A 22,566-nucleotide genomic window follows, 5' to 3' on the forward strand; every position below is an offset into this window, starting at 1 on the left:
ATATTATATCTACGATACAAAAGAATTACAATCTATGTTAAAATGGAAGCAACATCAATATATTATTCTATAAACTATTACAACCAATACTTTTCTAATGTTGCATATGAAGAAACTTTATCAATTCAATATGTTACATATAAGAAAATAAAATTCGTAAGAATTAGTCACAAATTTATCTTGATGATAATTATTTTGGTTGATGGAATTTCATGATCACCAGGTATTCGAATTCAATTATTCATTCTGCTACAATAACCCAATATATCTAATTGAATCAGTTTAAGATAATGATTTCTCCTATTTTCATCTCGTAATATCTCATCAAGACATTCGATCAATTTGTTCTTCATTCTTTCACTATATAGAATATCAGTCATACTCGCAGATATCACTTATTTGACTTCATTAATATATTCTAATAATTATATATTCTTGAATTTTGTAAGTAAGAAAAACAAACAAAAGAATTGAAAAAAAATGAAGAGACGAAAAAGATAATTAGGAGAGAACCATCTTCCTCTCGGGTTTTTCTTTTTTTTTGAAAATAAGAAAGGAATGTCGAGACATAAGCGTATAAAGAGGAGAGTGAAAATATTTTTTGTCCATTAATTAAACATTTTATTTTTTCTTAATGAAGTATTAAGTCCATCAATTAATTTTAGTTAAATAGAATTAAATCGCAATTGTAACCACTCAGTACAAAAAAAAACGTTTTATAATTAATATGTGAAATTAATTATATTAATTAGAATCATTATGCTCAACATTTGAGAATTTGAAGAGATTCAAATAATAATATTTTCTTAATTAATATTTTTCAATAATTTGTCCTATGATTATATTTCATTTTCATCTGTTAAAAACTCTTGAAATACTAACAATTTTGTACGAACCATAATATAATAGTTAAAAATTATATAAGCCAATGTTGCAAAAGCAATTATCTCAATATCTATAATTAATGTACATTTTTAGGATTTTGAGCATCAAAATTTATTTTTATTTACCTTGATTTTGAATTCGTATCTAGCATAATCCACATTCTTCAAGAATAACATCTTATCAAGCGTATTAGACGCTTACAATCTCCTTGTCTAGAAAATTGGAAAAAAAATAACTTCTTGATAATAATAATAATAATAATAATAATAATAATAATAATAATAATATAACATAATTTATATTGAAATAAACTTCATTGTAAGTATAATATTCCAATATCTCTTTAATATTTTATTTAATATGTCTCAAACTTCAATGAACAACTATCGTGTGAAACTTTATATCTATTTGTACCAAAATGCATAAAAATAAAAAATACAATCCATATCAATTAGCTAAACTCAAACTAAAAAAATGAGTGGATTTCAACATGTTCCGAATTAGAAAAATTAATCTAACTTCAATTAAAACTAAAAATTGAGTTCATAAAAAGCCGAAAATCTAAATTTTAGTTAGAGTTAACAATCAAAATGATAACACCTAGGAACATATACTAAAAAAGAATGCAAATATACAAAATCTTTATTTTAGTCATTTTGAAAAATAAATAAATAAAAAAGAAAACATGGATAAGGTAGCGAGAGGCATGGAATCTGGATAACGACAAAAATGGAATTTCATCTCTGAAAGATGAAACTATAACAACAATTGTTTAATAAAAATAAAACATCACAATTGAAAAAGCCAAAAATTGAGTTCATATAAAGCAGAAAATCTAAATTTTAGTTAAGAGTTAGCAATCGAAACGATAACACCTAGCAACATATACTAAAAAAGAATACAAATTCACAAAATCTTTATTTTAGTCATTTTGAAAAAAAAAGACAAATAAAAAAGAAAACATGGATAAGGTAGCGAGAGGTATGGAACCTGAGTAACGACAGAAATGGAATTTCATCTCTGAAAAATGAAACTATAACAACTATTATTTAATAAAAAGAAAACAACAACACAATTGAGAACAAAAATAACTGTAACATATGGAAAAAAAAATCGAATAATTACCTTAAGAAACATAAGAATTTCTTGTAATTTTTGACACTTTTGTGTTTTCCGGTTTTAGTTGTTCATGCATCTTCTATTTCTGTCGGATTTCTTCAATTGAAGCTATCAGTTTGGAAAAAAAGACAAATAAAAAAGAAAACATGGATAAGATAGCGATAGGTATAGAACCTGGGTAACAACAGAAATGAATCTGAAAGATGAAACTATAACAACCATTGTTTAATAAAAATAAAACAACAACATAATTGAGAACAAAATAACTACAACATATGAAAAAAATCGAATATTTACCTTCAGAAATATAATACTATCTATCGTGACCAATGAATATAATGATGGAATACTATCTATAATGCTTTATATAACAAAAAATGCCAAACAACAACGGATTCTAACATTAAAATCATAACATTATCAAAATTTACAACAAGATTGCCACAATAAACTCCTAACAAATCACTTCAAAGTGAACCAAACTAACCTGGACGAAAATTTCTCCCTCTACAGGAAGACCAAACTTTTTGGGATGAGAAATGGAAGTCCAGACTTTTTGGGATGGACGTGTCCCATGGTGCACACCAAAATTGGCACAATCTCTCATAATCAATCATTTTAAAGCGAATGTGCCAATCTTGAGGGAAGTTAATCCCTATACATGAAGGAAAATCATCTCCCTTGCAGCCCAGTGCGTCGCCTTCCAGAAAAGGATGTTATGTATTCAATCACCTTCAGGAAAAATTAATCGTGTTAGGCAGGAAAAAGGACGACTTGGCTTCACGAAATGAGGATTAGTGAAGCATGCGAATGTAAATGTTCAGGGAAGAGAATGATTTTACTTAGCGAATCGATGTTTTCGTGAATTCTGCGAGGTCTGAAACGTGACGATCTACGTCGCATATCGATGCTTTCGCGAAGTCTGCGAGTGAAATCATCCACTTTTCTACTCGCGGACTTCGTGAAATAATCGATTCGCAAAGTCGATCGTCACGTTTCAGGCTCTTTCTCATCACAGATCTTCACGAAATCATCGACTACGCGAAGTGATTTCATGGAAAAACGCAGAGAAAACAGTAGATATTTACATTTTTCGCGCCTTTCACCCTTAAAAGCGACAATAACAATATGATAAACTGGAAAAAGTGATGGAAATAACGTAGAATAACCATTTCTTTGATGGTAACAAGAAGAAAGAAACCAAGTAACGAGTAGGAACAGGAAGATGAAGAACCATGACTTTATTTTCTAGGATTAGGAAGATGAAGAATCAATAGACGAAGAGAGGAAGAAGAGAAATACATTGTGATTTGGATTAATGGTGCAGATTTCGTGCAATTTAAAGGAAGATAGGAAGATCAAAAGTCTGGAAATCATTAATGGAGGAGCCAACCGTTTTGCGTAACCAAAGAGAAGGGGGCGTGACCGTTCGCGTGAGGGGGAAGTGGAAAGGTTAGGGGTATTATGGAAAAGTCACACAAAACAGTCTAGATATGTAGTAGGTTGAGTAAATGGGTTAAATATGTAAATGAGTTTCCTATTTGACCCAATTTTGTAATTTTCCCTTAAAATAAATTATACATTTTGTGGGATCACTGTGACAACTTTTACAATTACTTGATATTGAAGCATTTTTAAAAGAAAGTTACTAAAATGTGATATGAATGAGAAAGAAAATAAAATATTATATTTTTAGATGATGCGTTAAGTTTTGTCAATTTTTTAAATTACTTATATTGAAGATGCTCTAATGATGCAAACTGCAAGTGGAAATTGAATTCATGCGCCAAATAAGAAACCACTTACATATCGCTAACTTCTATAATTAATTTTTCGGTCTAATGACTACTTTTTTTTAGATACAATGTTAAATTTTATTTTTGTTTTCTTATTTCAAATGTAACTCATCAATTAATTAATATGTACTATTTATTCAACCATAAAATCTATATCAAACTATTTTCTTAATACAAAAATCGGGATAAATTATAAAAACATCCCTAACATTTATAGTCACTGACAATTTTACTTCTAACATTTAAAATGAAACAATTTTACTTATAACGGGGATGCACACCTCTATCTACCACTTTTTCCCATTTTAATATTATAGTTAACACCAAAAAATATTTTATTTCTAATAAAAAAATTCATATTCAATTTTCTGAAAAACAAACTTTTCTTTTTGTTTTGTTTTTTCATAGTAGGAAATTTTTCTAAAAACTCCACATGCATTTACAAAAGGAAATAGTACAAATGTGTCAACTTTGGAAGAAAAACTTCACTTCTAATAAATATGTTGATATGAGGTAAGAGCACAGTCATCCCATGCTAGACAGATAGAGTGATAAAGATTTGAAGGCCCAAGTCCTCAATATGGCAACAAATGAAGGGCCATTTCTCTCTTTCTTTCCTTTTTTTTTTTTGGAAATTTACATGGAAATACCGTTTATAAAAATTATTTATAACTATATCAATTTATTATTTGAATTATATCAAACCAATAAATTCATCATTTTTAATATATTTTAAGTATTAAAATTTATAAATTGGAAATTTAGAATATATTTTTTACGGATATATTTAGAATTAAGTTTTAAAATATGATATAATTGTATTTTTTGATAACTAATGTGATTTTCATATAAAAAACCCTAAAAATAATTATACTTAAAAATTTAAAATAAAAATATAGATAAATTTAAAAATTAAAATATCATATTATTTTGAGTAGTATCTCGGAAAATTACAAATCTGATCTATTTTGAAAGCCCATTTACATATTAATCCTAATTGTTCAACATCTTACAAATCTAGACACTTTCACTACACATGGACAAAAATACTATCATCTTCTTCATTCCTTCATTTTGATAATCCAACTCAACTTTCACGATGACGTTAACCTCAAAACTTTTCTCGCATCTTCAACAGAAATTCCGAAACGATTAGGAGGCGGTTCATTCTCCAACCGGTACGGAGAGTGAGGGTGTGCATCGGTATAAAAACCGAACCCAAAAAACCGAATACCGAAATGTTCAAAATAATTCACACCGGCACCGAACCGAATAATAGGTAAAACCGAATTAACACCGACCGAAATATGCGGTTCGGTTTAAATCGAACAAACCGAATTACGTTAAAAATAAAAAAAATAAAAAATAAAAATCACTATATTTTCTCATTAAATTTACCTCAACAACAATAAAAAAAATTGAAATACTTTTAAAATATATCTATATTGAGTTATTATCTCAACAATAATAAAAAAAATTAAACTTGTAAAATCAAATATATGTGTATATATATAAAAAAAGTATAAAGTATGTATAATTCTGTGTAGTTCGGTTTTTTTTACATTTTTTATCAAACCGAACCAAATACCGAAATAGACTTAAAATTAAAACCGATGCCGAACCGAATTGTTAAACAGCTGATCCGAAAAACTGAATCCAATCGGTTCGATTCGGTATGCGGTTTAAACCGCACCAATACATACCCCTAACGGAGAGGAACTCCAGCAACTATCGAGTTGTCGCGTTGCATATATAACGCGACAGATAACATAATCTTATCTTATCTGTCGCGTTATATGAAAACATGACACAACGCGACAAAGAACAGTTTATATATGATGTCGCATTTTATATGCAAGGTGACAACGTGAGGATGAATCCAAATTTGAGAAGAGACGAGCACAAAAAGAAATGAGTAGAAATTTCGACATATAAGCTCAGATTTGTAATTAATCCTTTTCAAGTAGATCCAAACCACATCTTCAACAGCTTTCTATGTCTGATTTAAGAAACCGAATCGAGTAAGAAACTTGAGCAAAGAGCTTCTGTCTTCCAAGGAGATTCCGGTTTTGGGAATAGTCATATGGCTTTGAAGGCAATCCCAGGTTGGGGGGGTCGATTTGAATAGGGAGCTTCAAAGGTATATTCTGATGGCAGGTGATCCTAGGTTTTGAATAGCTTCTGACTTCAATAGTGATTCGAACGAAGGGGTCGATTTGGATAGGGAGCGTCGATGGTGGATTCCGATTTCGTGAGAAAGACTTCGATGGAGCTTCTGATTTTTGGAGGATGACTTGGATGGAAGAGAATTGAATTTGACGAAGAAGAGTGAGGATATTTTGATCCAAATCAAGTGAGAGCGTCTAAATTGATAAAAAAAAAAATGAGACAACTAATCCTAATATATGTAAATGGACTTTCAAAAATTTTGTAATTAATGGTATTCCGCACTCCTATGCCAAAGACGGGCCTGGTTGGAGGTTCAAGGCTGTGTCTTAGGTTGGAGATGAAGTTTAATTTTAATTTTTTAAATAAATGAAACGAGGTCGTTTCACTAAAGTGTTGAACGACGTCATTTCGTTTTAATAACACATTATCTAACCCCCTCCCCTCCCTCTGTCTGCGATTTCTTTCCTCTGCAATAGAGAAATCGCAACAGGCTTCCACGTGTTGCTACCTTTCCTCTCTTGAAATCAATTCGTAGTCCAGGAGAAAAGCCGATCTTGTTCATTGCTCATCATCTTCACTTTTTAGGGTTAGTTAATTTAATTAAGTGTATTTCAATTAAACTCCAAGGTTCTCGAAATTGGGGATTTTGAGTTTCGTGAGCAAGTTCTCATTATTCTCTTTGTTTTGCAATTCAAGTATTGATTTTGAATGATTTTCGGTGCTTGCGATTTGTTTTTCTACTCTTCTAAGGATCCATCCTTGTTTTACTGAGAAAACTTAAGAAATTTGTGCAATGGAGGAAAGAACTTCCAAATGTAGTATTAGTTAGTGATCAGTGGGTAAAATGAGAAGTTTGATGTTTTTTTTTTTTGGTCAAAACGAGTCTGAAACTGAAGAACAAAGTCACCACCTTGCTTTTGTTCCCATAGGTACTGTTACATCATAATGTTTATAAGGTTCCCGTTAATTTCTTTTGTTCTTGAGTTTATCTATTATAGTTTGGTTAGTGTTCTGATACCGTAAATGTTCTGATTTGTGTTCATATTAGATTAGCTTTCTCATACCAGTATGCTTGTTAATGTCTTGTTTGTGCATTCAGTGTTAAAACGGTTTTCTGGATTTAGTTATAGAATTAGGTTATTTTATTGTCTAGTGCAGATAGACCATAATCTTCGGTTATGGACAAGTTCGTTACTAGAAATAGTTAATTTATATTGTTATTGTTGATTTTTTATAAATTTATTATTTTACATATATAGTTTGCCCCCACTAGAAAATCCTAGATCCATCCTGACTGCACCTACCTACCAAACCTCACTCTCTGCTCGGTATGTTTCTTCTTTCCATTTGTATAGAAAATCGATTTCCTAAATGTTGCCCTCTGTTTATTATGTTTTGGCCATGGTTGCAGCTTTTCCATTAAAGTCGGGGTTTCAATTTCTTGGTGAATTCTTATGAATTAGTGTGATATTGGTATTATAATCGAATTAAGATTTGAATGGCAATGAAAACACGAGTCCTCTACTTGTGCAAACTGGAAATCACCTGCTTGGTTTCTGCAATTTTTGGTATTTGCCTTCTGTTCATCGAAACAATCTCAAACAATCGAAAACACGACTCTAGGTTTTTTTGATGTTCTGCATAATTTTTTGGTTTGATTTATGTTATTGATTTGATGCTTTGTGGTGAAAATTTTGTAAAGGTGTTAGTTAGCCATGAAAATTGAAAGATCATTGCTTGTGAATGTAGATAACCATAAGAGCTCAGATTGTTCTTTGGTGTTCTCTGTAATTTCGAATTGAAAATTTGAACGGTGTTCATTTCAGGGTTTCTTTATTTATTTTTTTATTTAGAAAAAAAGAAAGAAAGAATTAGTTTTATATTCATCTGAATTTAGAACTAACAAATTGAAGTTAATGGGTTAAGTTCAGTAGCTCCGTACCAATTTTACTTCACTTAATAGGCCAACGTTGTGGTTACTTATATTATATTAGAGGTGAAGTGTAAGTATTATATATAGGCAGCTATTTGAATTAGTAAATGACTGTTCAAAGGTGGATGCTTTTCCAGTAGAGTATTCCCTAATTTCTTTAAAAATCATAACTCTTTGTTTTCTTTCACATTTTCAAGTTATGTCCATATTAACGGATCGATATTAGTAATTTGGGCTTCAAGTCTTTTGTACCGGTGTTATCACAGGTATTTCTATGCTCGTAAGCTGTTCGATTCAATGTCTCAATTATTACATTTCAGGTACACCTTGCCCGGTTATGAGGCTTCTCGATGGCTTTAATGAAATTCTGAAGATTCAGAAGTTTCGAAGAATCATTTCTTATGCTGGGTTCTATGGCTTTACTGTTCTGGTGAACTACGCCTATGTGAATAACACGTGAGTCAATCAAATATAATTGGAAAATGTATCAAGGTTTTGTTACTTCATTGATTGTTTGTCCTATTATTGGGTTTTTTCTATGGTTTATTTCTATGTTGAGCATACAGATCAATTGCTGCCTTTTTATGTCATCGAACTAATTTTCCTTTCTGTTTTAACCATTGTTGGTATTATAGAGCTAGAATAAGCAATTTAGAGTTGAAAATTGTTTACGAGATGATTAAAATATCAATATGTTGGGTTCTTTTTTCCAGAACTAGAGCTGGGTATTCCAGGGGGGATCAATTTTATGCATCGTACCCTGCTGGAACAGAACTTTTAACAGACACTGCCAAGGTCTGAGTTTATTGATTGCTTCTTCAATTCTTTGATGTGTATAGTTCCCTTCATATGATGATATTAACTGCTTGTTGCATTGTGGTAGTTATACAAAGTTGCACTTGGCAACTGTTTCGAATCAGAAGAGTGGGGCCCAATTGAATACTGCATCATGGAAAAGCACTTTGAGCGCCAAGGGAAATCCCCATATGCATATCATGCAGTAAGTTCTACTAAGGGACCAGAAATTCTGTTCTCTTATATGTCTACTTTTATCTTTATGTAGAAAGAATTGCATTTTATCCAGCGCCAAATCTTGCAAAGACATCAAATGATGCTAAAATCCTCCTAATGTAAAGTGAGCAACGAAAGTAGAGCCTCTATCTTTTGTGGTGTGCAAGAGTAGAGGAAAAAGCTTTCATGATGTGGTCTATTTTTATAGCAGGTTTCTTTAGGTTGAAAACGGAATTTTCTTGTCAATCCATTATTATCTGATGGATGGGTTAATTAATCACGTGAGTTTGGTAGTCATATAAGTAGAATGGAAAGGAATGATGATCTTATAATTACCAAGGAAAAAGTTAAGCATCCTCAATAATATGCTTCTTATTGAACAACTTCTTTGAAGTCATGTTTTATGTGTTTTGTTGACTATTTCTAAATTATCATATGTAGCTTTTTGGTGTCGATAGTATTTTACCACCCAGTTTTAGTTAGAAGGGTGTTACGTGTCAGTATGTGCAGCAGCCATGTGTCCTATATTTAATATGTTGCATAATTATGTGCCCCGAGGCCCTTCCACATGTGCTAACTGCATAAAGAGAAATTGTGCAGCAGTTGCGAGTCCTAATAACATTACTTCCCATAACTAGATCCTAGGGCCAAAACAAGTAGCTTGTAGACAATTGTCAATTGTACTAGTTATGCTTCTTCATGTTATCAAATAGTAAAAATAAATGATGGTGAAAGCTAGATAAATCTTCTACTCTAACCCTAGTAATGGTTGAAGACCAAAGTACCAAATTCCTTGTTTTTCTGAATTTTCGTCCGAGTATCCATTCTCGCATGAAGATTTTCAATTTGGATAACCATTGAAGTATATCTACTGATGTAGAGTCAAAGGTGATTAAGATTATTGATTGTGTTTCTGAGTCAATTAATCGAGCATGAATACAGTCAGTAATGAAGTGGTTCGGAAAGAGATCCTGATTGCTATTTATTATGGAAGATGTGTGCCCATTCTTATGGTGCTTGACAAAGCTTCCAGTGTTTGCTCTGTTGTTCATGTTTTGGCAATGCGATGGGTTAGGTAGCATCTGCATGATTAAAAACTTATTTTGGCTTGTGCACTCTTTTAAATCTTTATATTTTATGTTTTTGCAGCACTACATGGCACATCTTCTCTCTCATGGCCAACTCGATGGAAGCGGCTAAAATGGTGGAATGCATTTTGCCTACTGTGAATGAACATATCCATATGGTGTTAGCAGCTGATGAAAAACCATTAGAAGTTTCATTTTGTTGAATTGGATCTTCTTTTTGGTGATTGCACAAATTGATGAATTTTGACCGCAGTTTTAATTGAATAGATACTCGCATATTAAAATCAAATGAAATCAAAAGTTCGACTCTCAAGCAAGTGATTTACCTATATTTTCTAAGCTCTGAACCAGTTCTTTTCCCACTATGTAATGAACTTTTGGAGTGAAATTAGAAAATAATTCCTATAATCTATATATTGTGCAATCAACTTTTTATTATTTAACCCTTCTGGTTTTCGGGGCTTAAAGAAACTGATTATAGAGATGCCTTGCAAACATCATCTATAAACAAAAATATGACAGTTGGCTTAATCCTGCAATTTGCAGTAAGGTCCGATTGTAGTTCTTGATAATACATATAATTATGGAAATGTTTCAATTTTAAGTACTAAAACTTAGGTGTTATTGTCCCTTTTAGTAGTTGCTCTTTCGTTCCTGCTATTGCCACTCCTTCAAACAAGTCAAAGCCAGTCAAGCAAGTGGCAGAATAGAGCCGGATCGTAGGCAAGCCAGTTACTTTACTTGGGAGGAAATTTCCTTCCTTCGCCTTAGGAGCCAGTGCTAGTTCCTTGTACAGTGGTTCATATTTTATTTTTTCATGTCCTCGTAGGACTAGTGCCATAAATTTTATTTTTTTTTACATAAGGAATTGAAAGCGCAATAGTCCTTTAGCTTTAGGCAAGCATTTCATTTTCTAAAGAGAATTCTCTAACCGCGGAATCAAACTAGCACGCCAGCAAGACAGTTCCTGTTCGAGTACTTATATCTTCACCCTTCTAGCTAGGGGATGAAAAAAGAGTGACTTCTATCAAAGCCAAAGCATACGTGGCCGGTGAAGCGCTTATAGAACCACAAAAAGAATTTTAAAGGGCTTCTCCTCCGGCAAAACTACTATATATATCCTTCCTATAAGTAGTTACCTGCCACCTATCTTTCTCGCTCCCCTTTTTAGGCACCTGGCTGACTTTTACGAAATTCCATACCTTATATACAGAGAGTTTCTTTTCCGCGTAAGAAAAGAAAAGAGAGGGAAAATCTTTTTGAGTCCAGTGCGTTGCGTTGGCTTTTTTGCAGCAGAATTTTGAGCACAAGGTAAAACATGGCTTGTTCAATAGATAACCTTATTCTAAACGAGGGTTCCCTTCATTGGATAGATTATCCTATGTAATTTTTTTTACGCTGATATAATCCCTCGGGGAACAAGGCGGGCACTCTTGATTACCTTACCCAGCTTGAAGTCTGTCAAACGTCCCACTAAAGCACCTCTCTATTCCCGCGAGAACTAGTTCCATACTTTCAACGCAACGAGCGAGTAACAAATGAAGAGGTCTTGAACCCTCTAATCTAATCTTCAACTGTTCCACTCAAGAGTAGAATCGGCTAGAACTCGTTTGGACTACCGAGGATTTTACTGATTCAATTGTACCTCCCTCAAAGCTTGCATTCGATGCATCCACCTTTTCGCTCCTCTCCTTACAGTCGAGTTATTGACTTTGTCTCAATAAAAAATACCGGTAAAATGATACTTCGAAACAAACACATGTATTCATCCTCGAAACAAACATGAGTTTAGGGTTATGGCATGCTGACAATCACTTGTCAAGTATCTTGAAGCAGCACTTTTGCATCTATCTTTGGCAACAAAACAAACAAAAATTCAAGTAAAATTTAAAACAGCAGGTTGGCAGAAAAAGGCATCATATTATTATCCCTCTAACAATTAGTCAAGTTATCAAACATACGATACAACTACCTTCAGTGGAACCAATGACAGTAGGGCACTATACCACATGTGAATTAGTTTCAGAAGCTTGCGTCTCACATATTTTGAAAATGCAAGCACTAAATGTATCTTATAACAGATAAAGGCAATGCATGGTACACTACTCTAACTACTTCAACAAGTATATTAGGCGGTCAGGATCTAGCATAAATCAGAGAGCATGCACTTCGCGATCATTTCCAACAATTCCAATGCACATTGAAGCGCAAATACTGTCACTTTTCAACAGGCTACGGGTGCTGCACTTGGGTTTCGTAGAACTAGCCTGTACTGCAACTGCATTTCTGTTTGCAGATTGCAGCTCTTCAGTCGACTGCGACTCTTCGGCTGCTTGCGACTTTGGAGGGCTCTGCACGGTTGGACGTGTAACTGAATTTGCAGCACGCTTAATGACGACGATATCAGTTTCATCTGTTGAGCAGATGCGCTCCCTGGAGGAAAAGGAAAATATCATTTAGAAGAGAAAAGGCATCGGTTTGAAGAAGCAAATGTTTCCCACTGTGCTTACCTAGGCAAGGAGGTGGCGTGCTTCCTATGCGGACTGTTTCTTTCTCTTCTACCCTCGCATTCCTCAAGATGTGCAAATTGCTCCTTAAAGCGATCAACGCCACTGGCAAATCAGAAGATTGAGCATTGGTCAGTTTAATCTAAATTGTAACGTTTTTTCCTCTTTTATACTATAACAGATACTACTTGAATGAATGTCTGACCTTGGATACACAAAGTGAGTATGATCTGTTCCACGGACGTACTCTTTCAGCATCTCTGGATGGTACTCCAAAATCTGTTTGTTTTAGAATATATTAATCACAAGGAAGGAGAATTCTACCACCAAAGCTAGCAGAGGATAAGTGAACTAAGCATCTTTACCTCTCTATAAATCAGTTCTCTTACATCATCTTTTGTCAACTTCCTCCTTTCAAATTCAAATTCTAATTTTGAAATAGGTTGCCTTGATGGTTCATTCTCCTTATTCGCTAAATCATAGAAATATGGATCTGCTAATGCCTGCACAGAGAACAAAAACCTATATCAGGATCAGAAGCAGATGAAATTCAGATGAGAAGGATTTCAAACTAGAAATTACCTCCTCTGCAGATGGGCGATCTTTAGGATCAAATGCCAGTAATCGCTCAAGTATCTTCAGAGCCAGTGGATCTGCATTTGGAATTTTCTTCGACAAAGGAACAGGTTGCTTTTTCCTCATGCTATTCAAATATTTTCTAGCTTTTTCATTTCCTATCTGCGTATCGAAAAAAAGAATTAGATATTTTCAGAAGAACCATGTTTGGGGTGCTGCTGTATGAACTATTGAAGTGAAGAGCAAAACTAAACTAGTGAAGAGTCAACCATTTAACAATTTATGAAAAGCTTCTCCAATAGCAAATGAGAAAGAGAGAGTGACAAACCCGTGCAATGGACTCTGCTGAGGGAGTGCCAAGCAAATCTGTTATGATATCCAATTCATGCACTACATTTTTTCCAGGAAACAACGGTTTCCCAGTTAGCAACTCGGCAAATATACATCCGATGCTCCAGATATCAATAGCAGGGGTGTACTGCCAATTAAAAAGTCCACAAAAATGCATTACCACAAAATCTTAAGGGAACTGTAGTTTACTCAGAACAGTCAAAATCAAACAGGACAAAAAGAACTTCTTAAAACATGAAAATGTAATCAAGCTAACATTGATGAATACAGCAAGATGCAAACAACACGCTGGTCATGATTCATGTGCCATGCCACACTATGGACGCATAACAACATGATGGGATAACACGATTTTCCATGTCAAATTCACATAGAAGATAGCAATTTATATAATATAACTGCTGTTAACTTCATATTAATATCTGACACACCCCCACACGCGAAAGCTCACTTGGGCTTGAAGCGTGACAACACAGGCCCATATTACCATGTCCTACAATTTAATCAACAAATGGGGCTGCCAGGAATCGAACCCTGGACCACTTGGTCCCACTGGCTCAGATACCATGTCATGGAACCGTTTTAGCTAAAAGCTCAAGCTTATAGTTCAAGATCCACTCCACATTAATATCTGACAACTAGAATGAAAAACAAACACCAACAAAAAGGAAAAGAATAAGTGAACTGAAAAAATAACCTAATATTATCATTGTGACCATAACAATAATGCAATTTGACTTTAATGGTTATACCATACGACCACTCAATATCATGTCACATCATCAGTATAATAAACTCTATTCATTACAGTGTCATCTCTAGTGATGACAACTACTCAACCATTTGAGATCCACCATCGAATCACATTTTTTTATTTAATTCTTCAAAGATATATATAAGTACCGGTGAGTTAATAGTAATAATTAACTATCAAAAAAATTAAGGGATTTTGGAAATTTTGAATTTGATTAGTTTGAGGAATTTGGAAATTATTGGTACTTTGGGGGAAAAAATGAATATTCAAGATTTTCACTGCCAATATATTTGGGCTTGGATTTTAAGACGGTGAATAATTGAATTTTTTTTCCATAATTGATACTCCCTCCATTCCACTTTATAAGTCATTCTAGCAAATTAGTTTTTTTCCCAAATATAAATCATTCTAGTTTTCCAAGAATTTGAGCATTAGATTTTTGTCTTGGCCCATGTGTTTTTTAACATTCTAAGGCTTATTCTCCAACCATTACATGAGAGAGAAATTTTTTTAGTTAACCATCTAAATTCATTAATTTGACTCTATATTAATTGTAGTTCTTAATTTGTGTGAAATACCCTAGAATGACTTATATAATGGAGCGGAGGGAGTAAGAATTTGGAATAAAGAAGAATGAATGTTTTATTAAAGAAGGTATTTATAAGAAAAAAGTTATTTAAAAAAATTAAAATCACCTTTGGAGGGAAAGATCTTCTCTCCAACAGTAGACATCATTGTCATTAAAAATAATAAAGGCTGCCAGTAGCAGCCAAAAGGCTGTTGCTGGCAGCAGCCTCACCAACGGTTGATATGATGATATTCTATTAAACTCTCCCTTACCGGAGAGTTTTAATAGATGGGTCATTAACCCCCCCATTAAATTTGCTAAGATATTCAAATTATTGCCCTTCAACAGATGTTCACATAAAAAATTCTCTATCACGCTTACTAAAAAAAGCCCTCTCCATTTTGCTACTAACTATCAAACCAGAAAGCAAGACTGAAAATATAGCTGATTGAAGATTCTAATCGCCTTCACATTAGAGAGCTACCATTAGGGGGAAGGGAGCTACAGTGACAGTAACTCTTATTGATCAGATTACTGGAAGTTAATTTCACATGAGCTGAGACACAGGATTACTTGTAGTAATCTCCAGAGAGATACGAGTTACTTAGAACATAGTGTATTTTTCATATCATGGCTCATCAACCAGTCCAACTTTCAAAGTGACTAGTATCCATATTCAATTCTAGTACCTTACTACCTAAAGCAGAAGGATGATAAAAATAAAGTTGACGCAAGCATCAAGAGAATGGCCACAAAATCACTAGCAACAAAATAGATCTTATTTTTCTTTCACACAATGTCAAAGATCTCAACAAGAAGCATTATGGGGCATATCCAATCAACAGGAACATACCTTGGAGGAAAAAGAACCACAAAGTTCAGGAGCACGGTACCACCGAGTTGCAACATAATCCTTAACAAAGAATGTACAGTCAGTAAATTGCAGAAGGGGAATACGGCTTCAACAAGACACTTACTGTCCAAAAAATGGCAGAAGGGGCATTAGTAAAAGACACACGAGCAAGCCCAAAATCACAAAGCTTGAGCTTGCAATCTGCATTAGCAAGAATATTTTTTGGCTTCAAGTCTCGATGGAAAACGTGGGCTGCAAAATCAAAGACAAATCCATTTTTTTAGCATATTGTTGGGAAAAAGAGCAAAGGAAAATGATAGTAGAAAAATAATGATTCATTTGTTGGAATTCTCAACATCAATCATTTCCTTGTTGAGTATTCCAATTGAATGAGTCGATGTAAAAACAAAAATTATGCCATAAAGACTCCGACTTTACACACCCCTGCCAGATTATTTCATAGGCATAGGCAGTCACCTCTCGTTCATATTTTGTTTTAGAGATCAGTAAGTAATTTGATTGAAGAGCACAACTAGTGGTTCAAAATCCGACCCCTTAAGCGGGGGGAATAAATCTTAAGGATCCTTCCTTTGTCTGGTAAATATAGCAAGCACTTTAATCTGGTATTTGGGCATCAGCAGATCAGCATAAAATAGGTTAATAGAAAAAATTGAAAAAAAAAGAAAGACATGAGAACCTGAATGTATATATTTGAGAGCTCGAAGAAGCTGGTACAAGAAAAATTGATGATGCTCAGGAGTCAAATCATCATTCAATTTAATGACCTGATGAAGATCCGATTCCATCAATTCAAAAACAACATAAATATCCTTGAACTCTCTGGGAGAAGGAGGAAGCATGATGTGCTTAATTTGAACAATATCAGGATGACGGAGAAGGCGGAGGAGCTTGATCTCCCGCAGAATGCGTGTGGCATCAGATACATGCTCAAAAATATTGTTCATCTTCTTGATAGCCACTTTTTCACCTGTATGAGTATCTATGGCGGATGCCACGACGCCATAGCTTCCTTTCCCAATCACTTCCTGAATCTCGTACTGGCTCGCCTCTCCATACTCGGTGAAGAATTCTTTCTCCAGCATTGCCTGAACCAAAATCAAACCCCAAAATCAAAAACAGCAAAAAAACATAACGAAAAAAGAGATCAAAGAAGAAAAAAAGGAATTGAGTTTGGTACCTTATTGTTCGAGGGTTAACAATAAGACGGAGATGCTCGAAGAAGCAAATGGAGGTATGAAGATGAGGAAGGGAGACCATATATATTAAGAAACAATAATGGAAATGGAAAGATTATTCTACGTGTATGATGGGGAAGGAGATGTTTATATAGGGATCTTAATTCATGGTCTATATTCAATTAGGTTTATTTACTTCATTAATTAAAACTAAAATTTTTATTTCTGAAAGTAACACTTCATAATTATTAGTATTATTATGATTATGATGTCATATAAGCGACAATAAATGAAAAGGAAATGCCAATTTGCAGGAAAATTCAATTTTGTTTATTGTATTAGTTTATTAAATCAACCGAGTTTTTTTTTTTTTTTTTTTTGAGAATTGAGGAAATATATTAATCACAACCTTGCGGCATCGTTACGGACCAAGTCCTAGATAATAGTCGGGCAATCTTCTATAAAAAAACATCGGAAAAGTAATATCTCTTGCCCATCTTGCTAAATTGTGAGTAGACACATTTCTTTCCCGATGAACAAAATGAAAAGTGCAAAGTTGAAAACCCGACCTAAGACTAAGGATATCCTCATAAAGAAAACACAGGGAAGCCAATGGTAACCGATCACCATTAAGAGTCGGACATTCCAAAGTTGCTTGAAGTTCCGCCGCTTCAATCGAGCCACAAGGTTCAATTGGAATTCCCGCTGATGCAAGTATCTGACCCTCATTGTTTCTTGCAATAAGCCCAACTCTTGCGACAAGGCCATTTTCCCTAAGTGAGGCGTCACAATTAATTTTTGTAATACCCCGTGGGGAAGGATACCAAGTCTTATAAGAGTCAAGAGCCATTGCAGGATGAGGATTCGACATTGCTTCCCTCGTACTTGGCTACCAATCTGTCAACCGAGCTAGTTTTAAGAACAATTGAGTTACCATTTCTTTTTCTTTTTTAAAGGAAAAGCCGAATTAAGTAATTGTTTTTATCTTCCAAAAAAATAATCGTTTTCATTGTAGGAAGCCCTACATATTTGAGAATTTGCATCTTTTCCACACAAGTAATATTTAAATTAAATGTAGCATTAGTCGTTGAATTTACATGGTTATTTTAAAATGGTCATTCAACTTCATTTTGTCTCAATAAAATCATTCAATCACAACTGAAAGAAATAAATGATTTGGAGTAGTTCACATATTGGCCTGATGCTTTCTCATACTGAATTAAACATTGTTTCACAGCCATACACTCTTCTCTTGTTGCTTCAAAAAAAAAAGTAGTTGTCATCCGCGAAGAACAAATGTTAGATAGGCGGTGCTGCCCATGCGATAGGACAACCATGTAACCTCTATTGCTCCTCTAAACGATACAAGGTGGCAGAAAGCCCCCCAGCACACAACAAAAATAGATACAATGAGATTGGATCACCTTGCCTGAAGCCTCTACTTGGCCGAATCGGCCCGATAAACACCATTGTGTACTCGATATGTGGTCTTCATAACACACTGCATAACTAACTGAGTCCACCTTTATGCAAATCATGTCATTAAAGTGCCTAATAAGGACCCATGGGAGATCCAATCAGGAGTAAATTCCTTGAAGCTTGACGACGAGTCCTCTCCGGAAAACCATAAAAATCGATTAGTCGACAAATCTATGATAGAAACACAGACATCAATAAAATTGGATGAAGAGCCAAATAGATTCAATTCTCCCTCATTCCTCCAAATGAAAGCAAGACCACCTCCCATGTTTACCAAATCAACAACAAATAAATGATAAAAGCTCATCTTCTTCTCCACCAATTCAATCTTCTTACAGTTACATTTTACCTCCATTAAGAATATTATAGCGGGTTTAAATCTAGACGAAAAGTCTAGAAGGAGCCGAACTAACTGGGTGTTCCCCAACCCCCAGCAGTTCTATGATATTACATTCATTCCGCTCGGTGGGACTATTGGCCAATACCCGTAACTTCTATCATTGTAGTTTCTCCTCCTGCACTCCTGACAGTGCCCCCTTCACTACTTGACTGCCCATACCACTTCCTCGACCCCCACCGACTGTTCTCTCCACTCTTTTTCTTTTTAGCTCCATAATTTCCACTCTTACTGATTCATCATGAGAGATTCTCAAACCACCTATGTTCCGAGCACGAGCAGTAGCAATGGGTTGTAATTGCGTATTTAGAACAATCTTTGGAAATTGGCAGCCCGTGCTCATACCTGAATGTCCCTTTGTAACACCATCCTCCCCTCTCTCCACCTCAAAGTTAGCTTCCATTAGGTTAATATTAAGCAAAACCCGAGATTGCGGGTTCGCTAGAGTCCTTCGATTCGGTGCACCAAGCCACGTCCTATACACTTTCTCTACTTTCTTGAGATCCCCAACTTCTAGCAATGCCGGGGAGAATTTGTCTATGTGACCAATACAATCACAATAGAAGCAAAATGTAGGCAACCTCTCATATTTAAAATGGACCCAAACGAAGTCACCTCCAGTTTTTCCGATTTTCATTTTTCATTTTAAGAGGCTGATAGACCTCCAGTGCAACCCGAATCCTCATATACATACGTCCAAACCCAGAATAGTTATTCACATCCGACTTAACGAAAGTGCCAAGAACATTACCAATATGGACCGCTACATTCTCGGACATGAAACCAGTTGGCAGCTCATGTACCTAGACCCAGAAGTCTACCATCGATAGAGCCACCTTGTTCGGATTTTGTCCTTCCTCAGCTTCCCAGCAATCAAAAGATACTACTCAGAGGTCCACATACCCCCCTAGATTACTCGCTCCGTCTCCAGAGGGTGAAAAAAAAATCAAAACCGTATAGATTGGGCCCTATATCTGCAACATACAGACCTTCCGAGGATCCCAAACGTCAGCCAACGTGTTCTGCATGTAAGGGATTTTCAGAATTATGCCTGATAGGAAGGTACCAACCAAGCTCCATGTTTTGATTCGATTCCTGTTGCTGATATCCTCCTCCTGCAATACCAGTCGTGAAGCAACCTCCTTGTCTAACGTATATGTTTCAGGGTGACAGATCCTTCCATGGCGGCGAGGGCAAAAGAGATTGAGTTTAAGTGGGATACAGACTCGACAATAGCGAGAGATTCTAAGCTTTTGAAATTCTACCTATATTCAACACCTTATTACCTTTTATTATGATACTTAATTCTATGCAATGCCCATAACAATTTGGTGAGAAATCAAATGGAGTTCATTAAATATATATATATATTTTTTATGATAGAGACTATACTTACTTCGTATGCTTTCACTATTAGATGAATTTTACGTGAAAAAATAAAGCAAGTCTTACTTTATTATAGAAGACATCTACTTTTTATATTTCTAATTAAAATTTGAAATTTCTTTTTATATAAATTTGCAAATGCGACAAATAATCGCTAAAACTTGGCGTTAAATAATTTTAATCCAATTATACTTGCATAGATTTCTTGATGCAGATTGATTAATTAGTAGGGGAATTTTTCAGCATAATTTGAATGCATTTTTAAAAATAAATTTAAAAATGAAATAAATTTGAAATATTAAGATCGTGACTCGTCAAAAGTTGTAAAGTATATAAAACTGTTTTATATATGTAAGTTGAGATTAGTAAAATACTATTAGGTTGGAATAATTTGACCAATATCCTATAATCAAACCAAATCATAAAATCATTGACATTTATTTTTATGAGAAATCATTGACAATATTTTAGGTCAATGCTGTTTTTTTTTTTTTTTTTTTTTTTACTATTTTGCTCTTTGGAGTTTCGATTAGTCGATCTTAAAGAGAATATAAAATTGAGATGTTTCTTTCCTATAATATTTAGAAATAAAGTATTATAATATTGACATGTTTTTAATCTAATTAATTTTATATTTATGCGTTATAATTTTGAGTTAATTTGATAAGAAAAAAATTATTTCTTTGACGCGGCATATATTGCTCAAATTCACAATCTGGATTGCTGGATACATACTTTTCCTTCATTTTATTTTTTATTATTTTTAGTGCAATATGTTATTATATAATCTCACCGAAGCAATTCATCATCTGCTATACAAGAAACCATAAAATAATAACTGATGAGATATTTTTGCACATTTGTAAGCAAACGGAATTTAGTTATTCTTACTTGTAAATAGAGTCCGTTAAGAATGATATTTCTGGTGCATGACTTGGTATGAATAGAATAGAAATTAGGAGGAGTTATTTTGTAGTTAACAATTAAGCACAGAAAAGTGTGCATAGTTAATTGACCGATGTGGTAACTAATTCTAACTAGCATCGTTACTCTACTAAAAAGTTGTAATCGTTCACTTTTCAATAAATAAGATTTGAGTATTTCATTTCCCTCCGTATTGCATTTCACTTTCTACAATATGGTATGAGAGCTTATGGAAGTGTAGATCTGATTTCATTCTTCAATTACAAAGAAGAAATCTTATCTTCATGTATTGCAAACACATGATGTTGATGGTCATGAAACTGACATTTCAAACTCATCGGAAGACGAGGAGTAGAAAGGCCGACACAACACACAAACAATGAATGTAGAATCAAAACAAGCATACGATCTACCAGAAAAGCAAGATCAATAAAAAAATGAAATCTATTAATCAAACAGATTCATTTGGATCTATAATGGTAACTCACAATCCTAGTTTGATTTTAGTGACCACAGTTGTCACCAGAAATAACAATTACGCTCTAAGGAGGCACTCTATGACTTATGTTATTCACACTAAAAGATGATTGAATTTGATCTTACAGGACAATCAACCACAGTCAAAATCATCGGAATTTGAGCGATGGGTATAAATCGCTAGTCTTCTCTTCTCATGGGTCATTAATTTAATTTTGAAAGAAATCTCAAACGCATTTCTATAGGATGCATCTATAAGAGCATTTTGGATTCGCTTCAGTAAAGGTTTGGAGAACACAATGTATTATAATTGTTTCATCTTAAGCAGGAGCTTAGCAAAGTAAATCAAGGCGGGCAGCCTAGATCCTCCTATTTCATGAAATTAAAGCGATTATAGAATGAGATTTAAGTATTACAACCATTCTAAAATTGTGCCTATGGATGATCTAAATCGTTGTTTCAAAATCTTTGTGAAACAGATCAGGTGATGCAATTTCTCTCTGGTTTAAATTGAGAATATGAGCATGTAAATAGTACTAATGGATCATATTCTGCATAACCATAATTCTTATTCAATGATGGAACGAGTAGAAAGATAAAAAGGTTTTATTACAGGTTTTCTAGATGTTATAGCCAAAGCGGTGAAATTTTAAGCACCTAATCATGATCCTCATAAAAAGAAGTAATCAACAAGTAGAGAAGCTAAGAATGAGAGGTTTTGTACACATTGTAAGAGGCATGAGCATGTTAAGGAGGAATGTTTCATTTTACATGGATATCTAGACTAGTATAAGGGAAAGAAAATAGAAGGCAAAAGTAGGAATGGCTCTGGATCTGCAACTGCAGCTTTTGCTAATATAAATTGTTGAACTATACTCTAACTTCGAACGATCAATCAACCACACAGATAAACAAAGTTCACAAAGATCACAGATTGGATCTTGAAACAATAAAAAGAATACACACAGATTTTACCCTGGTTCGGCTTAAATGCCTACATCCAGCTACTTCACTAATCAATGGAGATTACAACAAGTTTGAAACAGTTTCCTCTCTAGAAACTTACGTGTTTTCCCAATCCCCAACTCAGTATATCA

General features: G+C 34.1%; 2 protein-coding genes across 5 annotated transcripts in view; one reads left to right on the forward strand and one right to left on the reverse strand.

Moving 5' to 3' along the window:
• Positions 1-5,694: 5,694 nt before the first annotated feature.
• The window catches only part of LOC136209979 (uncharacterized), a 59,140-nt gene continuing 42,268 nt past the window's right edge, over positions 5,695-22,566 (forward strand). Inside the window, exons 1-5 of one of the 4 annotated variants that reach the window (XM_066001631.1) lie at positions 5,695-6,555; positions 8,223-8,358; positions 8,616-8,697; positions 8,786-8,902; positions 10,063-10,409. In XM_066001631.1, the coding sequence (XP_065857703.1) occupies positions 8,240-8,358; positions 8,616-8,697; positions 8,786-8,902; positions 10,063-10,113 (369 nt within the window). In that variant the 5' untranslated portion in view covers positions 5,695-6,555; positions 8,223-8,239 and the 3' untranslated portion in view covers positions 10,114-10,409. The other 3 variants (XR_010677742.1, XM_066001629.1, XM_066001632.1) reach the window with 3 other exon arrangements.
• On the reverse strand, positions 11,902-16,965 carry LOC136209973 (mitogen-activated protein kinase 12). Its single transcript, XM_066001613.1, has 10 exons — positions 16,809-16,965; positions 16,308-16,716; positions 15,735-15,862; positions 15,611-15,670; positions 13,413-13,562; positions 13,091-13,246; positions 12,874-13,011; positions 12,714-12,787; positions 12,512-12,613; positions 11,902-12,434 (listed from the first exon to the last, which is right to left on the reverse strand). Exons 2-10 carry the CDS (start codon positions 16,711-16,713, stop codon positions 12,155-12,157), a joined length of 1,494 nt encoding a protein of 497 aa, XP_065857685.1. The 5' UTR covers positions 16,714-16,716; positions 16,809-16,965; the 3' UTR covers positions 11,902-12,154.

The sequence above is a fragment of the Euphorbia lathyris genome, chromosome 10, assembly GCF_963576675.1.
Source record: "Euphorbia lathyris chromosome 10, ddEupLath1.1, whole genome shotgun sequence".
In the NCBI taxonomy this organism is placed as follows: domain Eukaryota; kingdom Viridiplantae; phylum Streptophyta; class Magnoliopsida; order Malpighiales; family Euphorbiaceae; genus Euphorbia; species Euphorbia lathyris.